Source organism: Excalfactoria chinensis, chromosome 6, assembly GCF_039878825.1.
Source record: "Excalfactoria chinensis isolate bCotChi1 chromosome 6, bCotChi1.hap2, whole genome shotgun sequence".
Taxonomy (NCBI): Eukaryota; Metazoa; Chordata; class Aves; order Galliformes; family Phasianidae; genus Excalfactoria; species Excalfactoria chinensis.
This window is the reverse complement of record NC_092830.1, coordinates 18251377-18270269: the sequence shown is the minus strand read 5'-3', so window position 1 is coordinate 18270269 and position 18893 is coordinate 18251377. Positions and strand designations below refer to the sequence as shown.

Sequence of the window (18893 nt, the reverse complement as noted above, 5' to 3'; positions counted from 1 at the left end):
TTCAAGACCATAAAAAGATGGAAGACAGTAAGCAGTTAGTGTAGTCATTGCGGGAAATATAACTTCACCTTGCATATGGATATTATTTTCCCCTTTTATATCCTTGAGAGAGAGGTCAGTGAAGCATGAAAATATTTTCCTCTTCTCCATCCTCCTCCTTTACAGTGCTTAACCTTCATTATGCTGTTTAGACAGCGTATCTAATTTTCAAGGTGCTGAGTAGCTAACTAGTAAAAATAAATATTTTGAAGGGTATGTTTGATTGATACTTCCTTCTTATAATTAAATATTAACATTGAATTTCTCGACTTTGGTACTGACCTCAAGCATCTGTTCACCTTATTGGGATATTTTGAAAGGATAGTGGCAGGTGCAGGCAATTGCCCACTTCAGCAGTGCTTTGACATACTTGATCTGTTTCTCCTTCCCTCAGGAAAAGCTTTGCCAGCAGAAGTACAATGTCTCCTGCATAATGATCATGCCCCAATACCAAAGGCAAGGATTTGGAAGGTTTCTCATTGATTTCAGTAAGTGAAGTGTTTTATTTACATTTGTGGTCTAGGGAGCTGTTGATTATTATAAGAAACTGTTATATGTAAAACTTTATTTAACTTGCTTTGTTGTTTTTATCAATAGCTAATGTGATTTGTGTTTATATTTGCATAGGATAGGAAAGCTCCCTGAAGTGAAAAACTTAGCACTGCTCTGTTATTGTACTCCAGGAGATTGAGAATGGATCTCTCAGCAGTAATATTAGCTCACAAAGCTATTACCCTGAATGAATTGTCTAAATTACTTTCCATTTTGCCTTGCTCATTAGTAGAAGAGGTAATTATTTGTGATTAAAGCTTAAGAAGATGTTAGTCCAAGGCATTCTCTACATTTTAATATTTCTGACTTTTATGTTCTTTAGCTAAAAGAACTGTTTCAGCTGAAGAATTGCTACATAGAAGGAATGTTTTTTGCTTTTTGTCTTAAAATACATCATTTCTTAGTGGAAATGGTTACAAAGAAGTTCAGGTGTTCAAACGTGTTCTACAGCTTTGTTTTGCTGTGTTTTATGACCAGTTAGAAAGTTTGAAGTATAGATTTGTTATTTCTCAAATCTTAAAGCAGCGATGAAACTCTAAGCAAAATTGTCTAAGGAATCTTCTCAGCTAAATGTCCTCAGGGCTACGTATTACAACATTTTATTGTAATTTAAAGGGAGGATGATGCATTCTGTATGTAGTGAGAGAAGTGGTGAATCTGTTTTTCACTGTTATTTACGATTTTTAAGGCACTGTAGGATTATGTGACAACAGATAAAGTTAAGAAAATAAGATTCCTGCCCAAAAGGTGTGTGCTAGAACAATAAAATGCAAATTAAAATACATTGCAGTGTAACAGCAGGACAAAGGAAATAGTTTCTAACTGTAGTTCTCAAGTTCTGGGTCTTAAGTATGCTACCCAGCTTGACTATGTTAGTGTTAATGAAGATACTTAGTATGTTTCTTAATTCAATGGCTTTTTAAACAGTCTTCACTATACCCTTGTGAGTTAGGTAAGGCTGGTCTTGAACCACTTAATCCACCATTGAAATGCAGCCATCACTGGTGTGGAACGCAGCAGCTGTTCTATAGCGTGCATTCTGCACCGTTTTAGGAAAGACAGTGAGAAATAGTGTGTATTCCGGAAATGCAGAGTGTGAGTTTAAGCTTATTACTTAGAAATTGACCCTTGCCTGAGGATTAGCATCTCTTGCAAAATGAGATAGGAATGTTAGGCAAACTGGTAAGTACTTACAGGCTTTTTGATTTTTTTTTTCTACTGTGGTGATGTTCCAAAAATAATAATAATAATAATAAAAATAATAAAAGAAACCAACACAATTTCAGCAAACATTTCTCTACTTGAATGCTGACACAGCACTGGAATTTTATGTCTACAGAACTAATGGTATGGCTACGAAAGCTGTAGGTTCCACAGAAGATGTGTGTTTGAATATCCTGTGTCTTTCTGGATCTTCACTTTTGATGTTATTGTGCCATGTGCTGCTTCAACTGTAAGAAAATTTGTAGTGTGTTCTGTTGCCCCTACCCTTCTGTAAAATCTGAAGCCATTGCTTCATCCAGATTAGTCAGCTCAAAATAAATCTCCACCAAAATAAAAATCACCCAAAACCAGTTATTTTTTCCCCTAGGATTTTAATCGTGCTTCCCTTTCTTCTTTTGTAACTAATATCTGACCGCTGTCTTTTGCGCTTCACCTTTTCTTCCCAATTCTAGTTTACTGCAAATAATCACTCTAACAAAGGCTGAGAATTTGGGATATTGCTGAAGCCCAGTTATCATTTGAAATTTGCACAAATCATGTTTAAAATAGTTTAAAAAATGCCAGCAAACTGTCATACTTTCATAAATTTACCAGAAGATAAATTTTGTGCTCTGAATGTTTAATCTCCATGTATCATGCATGTAACACATCTAACGGCTGTAACTTTGAGTTCTGTGAAGCAGTCACTGAAAGTTGTTGACTTTTTAGCAGTGACTAAAACTGTTCATGGACCGAAATAATAACAATAAAAGACCAAACTGTTGAGCAAGTAGTATTCAAAAGATGATATTTCCAAACCACAGAGGGAAAGATCTCAAATACTTTGCGCAGGCAGTTGAGTGCTCATGTTACTTTATGTTTATCTGTACATTTGACAGTTGGAAAGGCTGGGAAGAGCACAGCCTTAAACCATTATATAGCTTCTGCTTTGTCGGCAATCTGCTGAATGTGTAGTTTGTAGAACAAAATTAGTTGATTTGATTTACTATTGATTTGCAATAGTGCAGATTTGATACTCTCTTTACTGTAAGATAAAACTAGTTCGACCTGTTTCATTTTTTCTAGAAGCATGTCTCATTTGAAAACAAAGTGGTTTTCATGGAGTCTTCATTTTGTTTACACTGAGTTTGCTTTATTAAGTGTTCTCTTCGACAGCCTGATTTTTGAAATGAGGAACCTTAATGTACTTGTTCTATTTAATACCTTCCTACCTTTTTTACAGGATAGTAATCGTTGCCAAACTTTTTTTGTTCCCATTTTTTCTTTTTTGTTTTCTGTAAGGCTGACCGAATTGTAATTGCAGTGTTCCACCTGAGGGAAGATAATTTATAAACTTCCTTGTGAATCTTTTGTATATGCAATGAATTAAGCTAGGGTCTACTTGCCCAGAACTTAAGTTGATCCAGAAGTAAACAAAACAGCAGGCTTTTATTGCATAAGATCCCCATCTGTATTTTTTTTCCCCCACTATCTGTGTATGAGACCACATAGCTATTGTTCCTATCATGGGAATTGTGTGTAGTGAGTCTTTGTCTTGCAGCAGTTCAGTCTGTGCTACTCATCGAGTTTTGACTGTGCAGGCATTGAAGCTCCTATCTTGTGGCTGCACCTTTCCATGCATATTTCTTTTATACTTCAGCAGCTTCTCCTTTCAAGATTTTTTTCTTTATTTAATTGTCTTGAGATCTCAACAGTATAAAACCCTTCATATGCTTGTTGCTTTTATACATTTAGCTTCGATACAAAAAGAAAAAAATCTTACTATTTCTTTGTTTTCTATATCTAACACAAAGTTTTCTATATTGCTAGAATGGAATATTACAGTATTTCATATTTGTTTAATGGACTATTTTTCTCCGTAAGTTTAATGCAGTCTTTGGATGGATGCTTCTTCACAAAACTCATCTTATGATAGTTCCTTAATTTTGCTTGCTAGATTACAAATTCCGTGCTAGTGGTCCCAGTGCATTTACTACAGGAGCAGTTAAAAGAGGCGGGGGGGGGGAATAAAAAAAGCATGCAACAAAATAAGGTTAAACCTGTCTAACTGTGCTGGCTAACACATTGCCAGGTTGTTTGCATCTCGGTAATGATCGGGTTCAGTGCCCGGGAGCAAAGTCCGTGATAGTCTTTTGTTATTTAGTTTGAGGGTGTTTCTGGTATAGTTGATTTGTATCAGTTTCTTCTTCCCCATCAGATTTTCTTCTCTTTTTGTTTTGTCTGTTCCTTGTGAAGTGATTATTTTTGTGTGACAGAAGAATCTTTTAAAAATGTTGCTGGGATTCTGTTTGGATTCTTTGTTTTGTGTGTATTTTCTGTTTTGTTTTTCTGTACATTTAGGGAGATAGGTGCTGACTCTTCAACCTTTTGTACCACTTACTGTGTACAACTGTAATACCTTTAAATAAAGCTATTTTTTCATTAGTTTGGGCTATCTACTGCTTCTGTTCTGGAGATAGGGCTTAGTTATCTGTGAGGAGTCTATAACAGGGAATGACTGATTCAGGCCTATTGATGGAAGAGAAGAAAAGTTAACAACTAAAACCACTCTGTAGATTATATATGACTTGAGGAGTTCTCTTCTTGTATGAGAAAAGTGTTAATGTCCTTGTTTGCTCATTTCCCTGTAGCTGGTATCTCTTTCTTGGCCAAATAATTTTATTCTTCCTCCTTTCAAATAGTTGACTAAATCTGAAGCCCTCATTTGTAGAAGCAACGGAGTACCAACAGCAGCAGTGCTTGTGCTACAGTTAATGCATCTCACTAAGCAAGGCATGTTTCTGAAGGAGGAGAGGAAGATAAATTTGGTGCAACACATAAAGCAAAAATAATTTCTTAATGTAAAGAAAGTAATTGTGTATTTTTTCTTAAATGCTTTTCATGAGTGAGCATCAGAACAATTAATAAAAGAGGTTGGTACCGTAACTGTCATTTATAAATTGTTAACAGTGAGAGAGAGATCTGTTCTTTGGCTCAAAGCCACTTAGATTTGTGTCAACATTCATTAGGCTATACTGCTTCTCACTAGGAGGTAGCTAAGCAAAAAGGCTGTGTATGAGATTTGCTGTGGTGGTGGGTTCGTTTGTCATTTACATCTTTGAAGAACTTGGGTGTAGATCTGGAACCTGCAGCCTGTTTCTTTGATCTCAATTCTAGTCCTGTCTTCTCACTGTGAATTGCTACAATTACTTGTGAACATACAGTGGTTTGAGGGCTGCACATACTGATTCAAAAAAAATATTCTGGGAGAAAGTGAAGAGGAAGGACGGATGTCCTTGAAGATTGTTGTTAAACCCAGATTGCTTACTGATCCCATATGCTTTCATTGAAAATTAGGGGACAGCAGTAGGCTAGTGAATAGGACAAATAAATAAAATCCTTTCCTAATGACTTTACGTTTTTCAGTAGGAAACTGGAATGAGACAAAATAAGAAAGTTACTGGAATGGAAATGGTGGTGTTTTTTCTTTTGAGTATACTGAAACACAATACGCTATGCTGGACTATTAACGGATTATCTAAATGGCTAAAAGAAAACAGAAGTAATAACAAGAGGGGGTGTCATTTCATTCTGCATTATGATCTGTTCACATATGTTTGCTATATATCCCTAGCTAGTGGTGTTTTTTTAATCACCTATGTAGGCTTATCTTACAGTAGCAAGTTAAGGGGGGCAACTGATAGAAAACTTGGTGTTCAGTTGGAAACAATTCTGTTGTTTCTGCTTAATTATAAAATAACTTCAGGAAAGCAAAGCAGAAAAGAAGTTGAGATGGATTCTGTAATGGAACATGGATATTATTGGAGATAAGATGAGATATCCATGTGTATGATATTTAAGTCCTAATATGCTAATGAACCTGTTGGGAATCATTTCTAAGGCCTGTGTATTTCTTAGAGCTAGTTTAAAGCTCCTGTGGGCTTTGGGTGTTTGAATCTACTCTTTTTATACGTGTGAATATAGAATTGATACTCTAAACTCCTTGACCTGATCATAGGAAGTAATGCATTGGCCAAAAGTAATATTTGGAATGAAAAGAAAAACAACAAACCACCAGGATTTTTTTTTGTTATTTATAATTACTTGAACGGAATATGAAGTGGAAATAATGTTTGAAAAACAAGGGTGGATAAACTCCTGTGGACAGATGTCAGTGTTCCTTTCCAAAATCTGATGTTAATATATTTTACAGTTCTCTGTTACAAATATTGAAATATGGCAGAAATGCAGTCTATAAATAAATTTACCTTGGGGCAAAAAACCAAGAACAATAAACAACTATATACAGTTATGCTTTGCTATGCACTCTAATTAGAACATAGACAGGGAATGGAGTGGAATCATGTATCCCATAACCAGGAGCATTTTGATGTTCCCTTCCACGCAGTACAATCCTGAACTGCTTCCATACTGTTGAGGATATGGCAAACAACAACACAGAGTGAGAAGAAGAGGTTGAGGGTAGAGAGGAATGGGATTATTTTTTTTTTTCTTATGGCCTTGTCTGCAGAAATGTATACTCAACCTACACTTAAGAAACCAACACTGCTAATGTAACTATTTGAATAGAACAGACGTGCTTGTTATTTCCCATGATGACCAATATTTAATCTTTCTCTTTTTTTTAATTATCAATTTGCTTGTATACTTCAATACAGAGTACTGTGTTAATCTTATGGTTGTTCCTGTTGATACTTGTTTACAGATATATTGTGGCTGAATGAAAGGCAGAACTATCTGCCTTTTCCCTTCTTTTCCTTTAAAAGGGAGCTGAAGGTCTGTGGGAGCTGTGAATTTGTTGAAGGAACTTGAATGCTGCTGCTGCTTATTTTATGTTCTTTTCTTGACAATTGATTATGTTGCTGACCTCAAGGTGTGAGTTTGGCCTCTCCTAAATAACTAATAAGGAACATTCTGTCAAGCTGAGATTTAGATGAGGGGGGAATAAAGATGGATTTTGAATCAAGCTTTGTTGACCTAAGATTATTCCAAGAAAATCACCCTCTTGGGATTTCTTGGCATCACATTTATATAGCTTCAAGACACTGTGCATATATCAGAGCTGCAAAAGAAATCGGGAATGTCACTTCACATAATAAAGCTAAGAGTGTTCTAACTGAAGAGCATCTTTATTTCAGCTGGATTTCAGCTGGAATTTAAAACACCTAAAAGGCAAGGTGAAACATGCAATGAAAACAAATTTTTGTTGGACTAAGCTGTGCTTATAGGGCATGAGTAAGCTAGAGAAGCTGTCTGCTTGAGTTTAGTGATTGAAAACGGATTTTAATTAAATAGTGCATCTTCAGTGGTCAAAAATTTGGCTGCATAGAGATGTTCTACTGCAGCAAGTCAATGGACAAAGCAAAAGGTATTTGTTTGAGATGTGTAGCGTGTTGCTCTGTTATTGAGGCACTTCCAGCATCACAGCAAGTTGTCTAACCTCAATGAGATAATCTTGTGGCTTTCTTAACAGGTGTCTTCCATTGTTCATGCCATCACTTATCAGGCAGTTCTACTTGTAAAGAAATGACTTTTTTGCTTGCTTACTGCTGTTTTGAGTAACAGTAGATGTTTAGAAGATTGCTGTGTCTTGAACTTAGGTTTTTGACGTGCACTGCTATAGATGTATTTTTCATTTGGTAGATAGTGCATACTTTTATTACGCAATTTCTGTATTTACTGACTTAAATATCATTGTGTGTTTCTGTAACAACTTCCTTTATCTATTGGATCTTTTTTCAAAATCTTAGTTAATTTCTTGTTCTACAACGTCCTTTAGTGTAATGAGCAGCAGTGATGGTTTGTAGCCTGTGTAAGACAAAAGTGCAGTTATCTTTTACTTTACAGAGTGTTGGTGTCATGACCACTTAGCAAATACAGCATTTGCAGTGATGTGCTTCTTTATCAAGGTGTATCTTTAGCTTTTCAGTGCTGACTCCCCATTTTATTTTTTTGCTCATGTTCTTCAGTATTACAAAGCTCTTTATTGCAGGTAGGAGTAAAAGACTGATAGGAAGAGGCTGTGAGCTCAGGATCTTGGTTATTTACTCTAATACTGCTAAAACTATCTCTGGTACAGTTCCTGGATATCAATCGCTCTCCAAGTGGCAACGATTTTCCTGAATCTGGAAAGAATCTAGGAGAGTAACCTTAACAGCTAGATCAGACATTTGCTCTCTTCTGGTGAGTTGGAGATGAAAAGGTATGGTTGCTATCTGTCTTTTTGGCCTCAGGGCCACAGAAAGATTCTGGGTATGTTCAGTTTATTTGTTAGGTTAGGCATAGTCTCCTACAGTCAGTCTTCCTGTCTTGTCCATTGAAATCTTATTCTATGAGTATGTAGATCCTATAGAATGGCAAATATACAGAATTTTCTAATGAACAAGCTTGTTTTATTTCTTTAGTAGTGTTTATGAAAGTAGTGTCAATTTTTAAAAGAAACTTGTTTTACACTAAGTTGTTTCTGCAACTGTTTGGTACCACTTATTAGTTAATTGTAAGGTGTAAATTTAAATGATTTGGTGATTTAATAAAATATTGTATTAAAAGTTGAGAACATTCTGGCCATGCTAATTATTTTATGAACTGTTTTACTTGCTGGCAAACTTATTCATCAAATTGATGGTCAGGACTGATGTCCCCTACACATGCAAGTCTCACCTTTAAGGGTACTTCAGTTTCTTTTCTCTTGTTCCTGCTTTCACTCCGCTTATAAGCAGTCCACTTTGTACACAGAACCTTCACTTAAGGGGTTTATTGGCATCTGGCTCAGACAAAATAAGTGTTAGCCAATTAGTTTGCTCAAAGGATGCCTTTTGTTGGTCTGACTGTAATTCAGTCATTTTTACCTTTCCTTTGCTTCACGAAGAGAATTTGTTTAGCTCTAACCTCTTCTGTGAAGCTTTCTATAAAGGAACTAAAGGTTTTGGGCCCCCTGTGTAGAGCTTACTTGGGGATATGGAAAGGAATGAGAGCTGGCATTATTTCTTGTAACAATAATGAGAGAATCTTTGGCTTACTCTGTTTATGAAGAAAGCTTTTCTTCAGTCATACAAAGAAGAAAAGAGAATATAGCAGGTTGTTCAGTGATCTGAGCACCTCAAGTTACAACTAGTCTTTTTTTTTTTGTCTAATGTTTGTGTGGATCTTGGGGTTGGGGTTCTTTGAAGCTGCCTTAAAAGCACTTTCAAAGAGAGTACTGACACCTATTTAAGGCCCTCTATCCTTGACCTTCCATTGACATAAATAAGAACTGTCCAGAAGCACACAGAATAGCTATGGAGAAAATGGCAACGTGAGTTACAGTTTTAGTGATCTTAAGTCTTAATAAGCTCACAGTTTCACCTTTCCCATTTCTACCTTTTACTTGTGGTCACACCTCTATACTAGGAATGCTGAGCTGACTTAACTGCATTGAACTGTTCTGTCTGTTATGATTTTTCCAAATATCCTTTTGAATGTATTCTCACCTATTTATAAATTTAAAACCAAGTGTTTGTTTTCTGTAAGACAAAAGGAAGTCTCTTAGGATAACGTCAAATGCTGTTTTGAGGAGTATCTTCATTTTAGATACTGGTATATCCACAATTTCTCCAGGCAGCCTGTTCCAGCACCTCCCCAGTCTCTCAGTAAAAACCATCCCCCTGAGTAATCTAATTTAAGTCTCCCTTCTTTTAGTTTAAAACTGTTCGCCCTTGTCTTATCATGATCTATCTCTGTAAAAAGTTGATACAAATAAAGTAAACTTGAAGTGTGCCTAAAGCTGCATGCTTCAGTGCCATAGGACTGAAAGGGAGATTGTGACCCTTAGTTTTGAGTTAGGGTGATATGAGTCAGTTCACCTCACATCAATATTGTGCAAATTAATAGAAAGTACAGTAAAAAAACAGTACTAGTAAATGCATAGGTAAATGCAGTGCATGGAGAAGAAGAATGGACTCTGCTGTTTGCAGGAGCATTTGTACTTAACAAATCTGAGCAAGCTCTGAGGAGATGTCAAGAATCAAGGAGCTGAAACAGATCTGGTGGGTTCTTTTTGTTCAGACAAGTCCAAGCTAATTGTTTATGAACTTTACAAGATGGTTGCCTAGTTTGGTCTGTCCTGTGGTTGTTTTTTCTTCTTTTTCTGTTGGCTGCTGTCAGAGCAGGGTACTGGCAGTTGAACCTTTAATCTCACACAGTTTTACTTGTTTCAAGAAACCAAACAGTATAATGAAAGAAGCAGTAGATAAGTAAGGTTTTCAGAGACATGCACAGTTGTATTACTGTTACTGTTTTTGCATAAGCATTTTGTGAACTTTGCTGTAGCTGTTTATTTCAGGGGAGTTACATACTGAAAATGCAGCAGATTGAAAGTACAAGTTCGGGTTAATTTCTTCATTTGTATGTTTTAATGCCTGACTATCTCCTATTCGTGATGAAGTCTTAAAATATATACATCCTGCATTAATTTTCCCTTTCTCAGCTTGATTTTCTTGTAATTATTTAAAATGTTGAAGAAGATAAAATCTTAGTGACTCAGCAGAGGTTTACATGACAGAATTTAGAAGGCATGTGGCATGTTGCTTCACTCTGAAAGTTAACGCTAGACAGGAAATAAAAATCATTAATTGCATTTTAGAGTTCCTTCAGGTTTTCAGTTTGAGGCTTTCCATTATAAAGGTCAGGTAGATATAACGACAGTGGGGGTATATGTTTAATAGGATCATATTGTGCTCATGGCAGATGCTTCAGGGTAGACACATGAGCTGTCAAGATCATTGTTGTGTTTTGTTTTTTTAATTTACCTGCAACTTAGATCAATTATTTGGCATCTCTTTGGTAAGTGTAATTTAATAGATATCCTTCATATCACAGAATGTTAGAAATTTATTCAGCGCTTCTTACCTGCAGCTAAGACTGTTAGCTCACATCTGTGGTCCTGATACTATAGAACATGAGCATCTTGATTAAGCATGAGTTATATTGTAGAAAGGTAGGAGAAAAATATTAACAAGTTATTACTGTTCCCTTGAAGTTTTAGTATTTCGGTATAGAACAAAATGTTGAAATGACCACTAACCTCCAAATCCTCAACCATTGGAAGAAACTGATGTGCAAGGATATACTAGTAAGGTACTAAAACTATTTGTGATTGTCTTATTAATAATGCCAAACTCTTCATAGTGGTTTCTTATGAGGTCTTCTGCAATGTTTACCAAGGAGTTGTAATTTGCAATGATTTCATTTATGAGCAAAATGGAAGCTGAGGAAGCTTATAGACACTTGCTGTATCGGAGGTTTTTTTTTAATATTAAGTCAATGGTTTAAATTGTACAGCTACTTGAGGTCATTTGTATGTTCTTTTTGTGGAATTATCTTAAAATCCAGATTTTCCTGTTTTTCTGTATTGAAACTCCTGTCACTATTTGCAATGCTGTAGATTTTTCTGTAGGAATTGTCTTCTTAGTATAGAACTTGGTTTTATATGTCGTAAACAAGTGGATGCAAAATTGATACAAGTAGAGCTTTGTCTGAAATTATGAAAAATGGGCAGTGCATAAAGTCTAAGTCTTCGTTTGTGCATTAGGAAATAAAACAACAATTCTTCCTCTTTATACTAGTCAAGATGCAATCTGTTTTGAAAGTCTATGTTTCTACCAACAAGTTACATGCAATACTAAGATGCATCGTCTGACTACAGAGTTTTAATGTGTAACAACTTGAGATGTTAAGAAGGACCTTCCTCTTCTTAAGCTGGAAAAACTGCCTTTCCATGGTAGCGTTTATTATGTAAAACAGAATAAATTTATGTACTGAGTTTCCAGTGATAACTTGCAAATGTAGGCAGGGTTTATGTAGCCATCTATGTGCCACATTGGAAGTAGGTGGATGTGGGACAGTATTCCTCTTGGAAACTCTGGCAGCATATATTATGCTAATGAATATGAAGGTGATACTGCTTAGTTCATTATCTGTGTTGTTGCTGATCACTTGGAAAGTAGTAGTCTCTTTGCTTTTCTGTTTAAACATTTTAATGCAAACTGCAGATTACGCCATGGTGACCTGTGTGAGTGTGTTTTCCAAGTGTTTTCCCCCCAAAAAAAGTGAAGACCGTTGTTTAAGACTGAGTGAAAATACACGTCTGTATGTGTGCACTTTATACCTAATTTATATGTGTGTGTACAATTTGTATATAGTAGAACAAGTAGCAAAATGTGGAAACAGACGCTGCTTCACTCAACTAGATGCTTAAATCTTTAGCGAAGTTGATTATGAGAAATTTTGTGAGGAAGTAGTCATGAGGATTTGCTCAGCACAAGTGGCATGGATGTATTAGATGTCTTAAAGCAGGCTCTTAAAAACTAAAGGAGAATTACAATTTTTTAAGTGGAGTATTTCAGAAGAATACCAGTGGGCAAAAACCATGTATGTTGGTGGTTTCCAGGTGACTTGGCATACTGCAGTTCTGTAAGTGTGATGGTCCTGGTTTATGACGGAATCAGCATTTTTTAAACCTCATGTTTCAAGACACCTGTTTTTGGTAGTAATTTTAAAGGCACAGTACGGAATCTTATTATGGAGGGATGAATTACTCTGGAAGGACACGTTTTATTTTTATTTCTTTTCCTTTCTCCTTTATTAGTTTTAAAGGACTTATGGTGTATATAGGATATAAAATAGCATTGCATATTATATGTGGGGAAAAAAAAAATTATCATAGCTGTTCAGATCTGGAATTATGTGGATTTTTCTGAATGTGGACTGAGAGAGATTTTCTATTATTATTATTATTGCTTCTGGTAATTCAGCTTGTAAATTATGTCACCTCAAATATAATAACAAAGTTCTTAATCATAAACTTCTGTCACTTGGGGCTTCATGAAGGAAACAAACCTAACTGGAATTATGCATGACTGTTCCTCTTTAGATTCTTCTGAAAGTTCTTGGCTTTGGTTGTGTAAAAGTTTTTCAAAAGGCCAGACAGCTGTAGTTCTAAATGATAACGTGTGTGATGAGACCTGCAGAAACTTGTTAGCTTGTTGATTTGTTTGATTCTCATGATGTATTATCTGAATCTCTTAGAAGAAATGGATCTTTTTAATGTAGCTATAATAATGAAAAAATGTCTTCTGTGGATAGGATTTCCTTAATTACATGAGCTACTAATGAAGTAATCAGTTACACTGAGCTCTCTATTAATACCATTTTTTAAACTGTAGTTTAAATGTTCAGTTTTGTTCTCTCACTAAGGTGTTTTATTTCTCTTCCTTATAGGCTATTTACTTTCTAGAAGAGAGGGTCAAGCAGGATCCCCTGAAAAGCCATTATCTGATCTGGGTCGTCTCTCTTATTTGGCTTACTGGAAAAGTGTAATATTAGAATATCTTAACTGCCACCATGAAAAGCAAATCAGCATCAAAGGAATGAGTCGAGCTACTGGAATGTGTCCACATGATATTGCCACAACTCTGCAGCAGCATAGCATGATAGATAAAAGAGAAGATAGGTCAGTGAATATAATATAAGTTTTTAAAATGCCATGACAAAACATTTACTTACTCTGCATACAAAACACTTGTTATAACAAATGACTGTTAAATTCTGACTTTATAATGAGTGATATCCACCTTACTGTGGAACTCAGTCAGGCTGGACTTCTTCTTAATGGGGTCCTTCATAAAGACTTCTTTTCCCTAACCGAATGGTGGTTTTCAGATCCTCTTACATGTTTATGGTTATCAGAAGGGTGAGGGCCAGCATGAAACATATTCGGTGAAGAATTTAGTTTCATTCAGTATCATCATCTGTAAGTACAATTCCTGACTCTTGCTTAGCAATAATTTTGCTGTGAATACCACCAAGGGGGAAAGATTTCAGTTTGTGGGTGGCAGCATCTCTTTTCAAACCCCCCTTTTTCAGTCATTACTGAATTTTACATAAGCCATGGGATTGGGTCAACTGTACATTAAATATGGCCTGAGGTATGGGGATTGATTTTTCTTTTTTTTCCTCTTAAGAGTTTCTATTTAATGCCATAATAATCAATATTGAAAGTTAATGCACTGCCAAGGTGAGTTCCTATTTTGTCAACATCTTTCTTACTGACCGTGATTGCTGTTTTAAATGCCACATGATATTTTGTTTTCAGCTTTCATTGAGTAACTTCTCATCACATTAAAACCTTAATTTTTTGGAGCTCTTATTTTCAGACAACCTGATGACACCCAGTCTGAAAATAATGTTTTTTTTAATCTGTAGAATTCAAAATTCCTTATAAACAAGGTTGGATAATTTTCTGTCGGAGGTAGTAATGCTTAGGCAGGGATGTAAATTGACCTGTATGAGGCTGCCCAGAAAGTCAGTGTCTGAGCAAGGAAAAGAATATACATCTTTGATATTCCTGTGCAGATACTTGCCTTGGGAATCAAGTATGGCTCCTTATGAATTTCCTGCATTGAATTCATTTTTCTTAGATGTGGTGAGGTAGAGGTTTGTCAGATTTTGCAAGAAGGTTTCATCTGAATATTTTTTTTAAAGCATTTTCTCAGTGAAAAAGTGGTGGTGTCACTTAAATTGCTGTTTAAAGAAAAAAAGAAAAGAAAACAAGAACAAACTGTTTTTTTTTTGGCAGGGTATTAGCTAACATTCTAGCTAGCGTACCGCTACTATGCCTACATTTGATATGCTACTTCATTTTGTAATAATTAGGAAATCTCCTAATTCCAAAGAAATGAGGTACATTTTTGTTTTATTAGAAGGCATGTTTATAAACTGCTTTCATGTCCACTTAGCTGCCATATTCAGTTGCATTAGTAACACCTTTCTTGCTTTTTACTTCATGATCCCCAGTGTTTTCTGGTTTAATTTGTATGCTATACTGAAAGTGGAAGCTGCTCTGCCAGATTGACTGAAGGGTCACTAAACGTATGGTGTGGATTCAGATCGACTGACTATAAAAACAACTTTCCTCTCTGCTCTAGTCATGTTTAGCATTGAGCTTTCCCTTCATGAGCTGTGATTTCCTCATAACAGTCAGCAGTCCAAGTGTGTTATCTATGTATGTCAGCTGAGGTCTTGTTTTTTACCCATCTATTTTCACAGGTTACTGTGTAGAAGAACTTAAATTGTAGGAAGAGTGTTTCAGATGATGACTTTCTAAAATAAAATGCTATTTATTCAATTGTAGATTTGTAATTATTAGAAGGGAAAAGCTGATTTCAAGTCATATGGAGAAACTGAAAGCAAACCCGCGTATTAATGAAGTAGATCCTGAAAGCTTGAGATGGACTCCTCTGTTAGTTTCTAATGCTGCAGTTTCTGAAGAAGAGAGAGAAGCCGAAAAGGAGGTAATAGCAGCACCTTTTCTTCTGAATTTTCTTTTGATTTCATCAACCCCTAATATTCAACAGTAGGCTGCCTTAAATAAATTGTACTTGTAATTTTCACCTTTGTTTAATGATGGTGGACGCTGGTGTTATTGTAATGTGAAGTTTTTGGAAGCTGCCCAGTACGACGTAGTAAATTTTGTGGGATGTGTATGAAAACTTTAAACCTGAAGCAGTTGTTATGAAGTTGTATTTATCACTCCTGAGGTAGTCGAGGAGCATGTAATCAGATCAAATTTGGTGCAGAGCTCAGGGGCTGCAGTGTCAATCGATTCTTTGTTATGAACTTGCTCAAAGTGATCCATGTCAGTGGGCATGTAATGTAGTGCTAAAGGACTTAAATCAATTCGCTGCATCATTAATAGTGCTAAATATCCCATGAAATGCAATCTTCTTGGTTTGTTATCCTAACTGTTGTAAAAGGAGCTAGTAGATGATTCAGCTGAAATGTTGTTGCTAGGTTAGCCAGCAGTGCTAATCAGGGTTGACTTATGGTAACTCTTTAGCACAATGTAAAGGATATGGCTAAGTAAATGCTGTTTTAGTGACCCATTATTTTAACCCTCAACCCTTCAGGCTGAGCGTCTGATGGAGCAAGCTAGCTGCTGGGAAAAGGAAGAGCAAGAAATATTCTCCACAAGATCTAACAGTAGGCAATCACCTGCAAAAGTACAATCTAAAAATAAATATTTGCGATCTCCAGAAAATGTGGCAGTGGTGGGGGAACGAGGGCAATCCACAGAGCAATCTAAGGAGAGCAGCGAGGAGGATGGCGGGGATGAGAGTCGGCAGAGTTCGCCTCCCCGGCTGACAAAGCCACAGTCACTGGCCATGAAAAGAAAGGTGCGTTACTTCAGTGATCTGATTAAAGTCATTTAGTTCTGATTTCAGTCAAGTCACTCTGATCACAATAACAGTGTATTTTGTTCAAAAGTATTTATTAGGCTGTTCTTTTCTGTGTTATTAGTGCTCTGAGTGCCTCCTCTTTATTTATTCCCTCTACCACCCTACTCTTTATCTTTTGTATTTTTTCTTTGCCTTATAAATCTTTCTCATGTAGAGGCACACGCACACAAAAAGAAAAGAAAAAGAAACCCAACAAACCACAACGATGATTTCATGTTGATTTTTAAACTAGTGACTGCCCTCTGCTGTTTGGGATCGGTATTGGTTCCATATTGGAACTTTTTTTTCTTGATAAGATGGACTCCAGCTTGTAGAGTTTGTATTTTTATAATTCATTAATATTGGAAGTCTGTAAAGAGAGTACTTTATTTTTCAAATAAGAATGCAGTTAAGCCCCTATTCTTCTCTTTTCCAGGCAATTTAACTTGGGCTTGCTTAAATTGCTGAATTATGTACCCCAAAATTTTAAGGCATTTGCCTTGGGACGTGTTTTTAAGTGTCTCTGAAAATTAGGGAATTTTAGAAAAATTTCACAGAAATGTCTGAGAAATACAGAAGCACAACAAGAGAAATAAAAGCTGGTAGACAACTACTTTTTTTTTTTAATAGCAGCTGACTGGATTCTTTAATATACTTTAATATAATCAATAGAAAGCTTCAGATGCATTTTATTTTGCTTTTAACTTGTTTTTTTTTTTTTTGTTTTTTTAATCTAAGTTTTGTTTGTTTGTTTTTTGTAAAATAGCAGAAGCTAGAAATGGAGAAGGAAAAATTGTGTGATGTTTGTGAATGTTGTTGGGGAATTCTAAATTTACAGAGGAAAAACTTGTAAATACAGTTTATGTGGTACTGCTGTTATTCAACAAAAATAGAAGGTAGAAATTACTACAATATAAAGAAATTTCTAGATTTCATTTTCCACCTACAGAAAGGTTTGTGTCTGTGGTGAGATGTGTATCTATTTTAACTTTTTATCCTTCAGACTGGTAGATTGTCTATATTTGAAGTTGATGTTTTTTTGAATTAGTAAATTGATTGATGTGAACTCAGTGCACTGAGTCAACAAAACCCAGGAATGTAGGAAGAGTTATACTTGTGGAATTGTTTTTCAGAGACCTTTCCTACTGAAAAAGAAAAGAGGTCGTAAACGCAGAAGGATTAATAGCAGTGTTACAACAGAGACTATTTCTGAAACTACAGAGGTGTTGAATGAGCCATTTGATAACTCAGATGAGGAACGTCCCATGCCACAGCTGGAGCCAACCTGTGAGATGGATGGGGAAGATGATGACTTGAAGCCTGTGATTAGAAAATCTTTTGAGTATCAGTCTGGGCAGCAGAAACAGGAGAAGGAAGAAGAGCAGAAAAAAGAGGAGAAAGACATTCATTGCCTCAGGAGTGATGACCGCTGTACAGGTAAGCTGAAAATGTTCTTAATAAATTGAATTTATCACGTGAATTTCAAAGGAAATGTTTTATGTCATAAGTAGGAAAGTTATACTATGTCGTATTAAGCTATTTTGATCTTAGAATTTTACAATCTTCGTTATGCTTTCATCTCAGAGGTGCTACTGCAAGCCATTGATGTCATGTAACTTATTAGAATTCAGGGACGGCCCCAGGTTTTTGTTTTGTTTTGCTTCTATTATGACTCATAATAATGTAATCTTGTAATCTTTTTTGTTCAGGAAACAAAAAACAAAGTTTTTCCATCTAAAATAGTGCAGGCCATGCCATGTTGCCAGCCATACCTTACGTTTCTGTAACAAGGCACTTCATACTCCACAGAGCAAGTGTATCCATTAGAATATTGTTTAATATTGTTCTTGTATCCTGGTTATGGATATAAGGAAAAAGTAAGATTTGAATTACACAAACCTTTCTATTCAGAGTTGCTGATAATTCGGTGTGTGCATTTTCTCGGGAACAGTATCTATTTTTAAGAGAACTTTGACTATGTTCTTTCAAAGCAGTTTATCTAATTTGATTTCAAAGTGCAGAAAAATTAAAGGATGACTGGTGAAGCTGCTGATGATCTACTTTAGATGTGTATTAATTCCCTGACCTCCTGGCTTTCAAATTACTTTTTAAAGTTTTAATTCCAGAATACATTACTGGATTTTCAGATTTACAAATTTTCTTTAAGAAACTAGTAGGTAGTACTTCAGTACTTCATAATTGCTTGGGAGGCTTAAACTTTGTGATTCGTAGTTGAGAGACCATCCACTGATTTGTCTTAAAACATCTTTTGTTCAATTAGAAAAGCCATGTTTATGAATGTTGATGCTGTTACAAACCAGTCCACGGGTGCATTAGAATATTAATGCTTCATTTTTGTACTTCTCCGTAGAAAATAACTTAAACTGGTAGAGCAAATTCAATGTTCTAGCTACAGTTCAGTGGTCAGGTTTGTACTCCATTAACAAGACAAGTCTGATACTGTGTATTACTCCACGGACCATGTCATTGTATTAATTGAGTGCAAGAGTGTTATAACACTGCAGAGAGAGGCTGAAATTGGTGAAGGAATGTCATTGAAGCCTTTACACTCCCAAAAGAGAATTCTAGTATCTGGGGATGGAGAAGAATGAATGTGTTTGGGAAGGTTTTTTTTATAGTCAGTGGATTAATTCAGTGTTCTAATGTGCTCTATTTTGCTTAATTTCAGTTATCTTTTGTTTTCTGTTGTGTGTTATGATTTGTGCCACCTGTTTGTAACTCTTGTTCTAGAGTTTCTTGATAAGTTTTGAATTTATAAATTACTTTGGGTTTATATTTGAAAGTATTGATTGAGCAGTTCGTGCA

At 35.7% G+C, this 18893-nt stretch overlaps 1 protein-coding gene across 4 annotated transcripts in view; it reads left to right on the top strand.

Annotated features, from left to right (window-relative positions):
• The window catches only part of KAT6B (lysine acetyltransferase 6B), an 89087-nt gene that overhangs the window by 66359 nt on the left and 3835 nt on the right, over window positions 1-18893 (top strand). For all 4 annotated transcript variants that reach the window (XM_072339880.1, XM_072339879.1, XM_072339878.1 and 1 more), the window contains exons 12-16: window positions 434-527; window positions 13072-13303; window positions 14984-15143; window positions 15759-16025; window positions 17201-17504. In XM_072339880.1, the coding sequence (XP_072195981.1) occupies window positions 434-527; window positions 13072-13303; window positions 14984-15143; window positions 15759-16025; window positions 17201-17504 (1057 nt within the window). The remainder of the gene's footprint in view (window positions 1-433; window positions 528-13071; window positions 13304-14983; window positions 15144-15758; window positions 16026-17200; window positions 17505-18893) is intronic.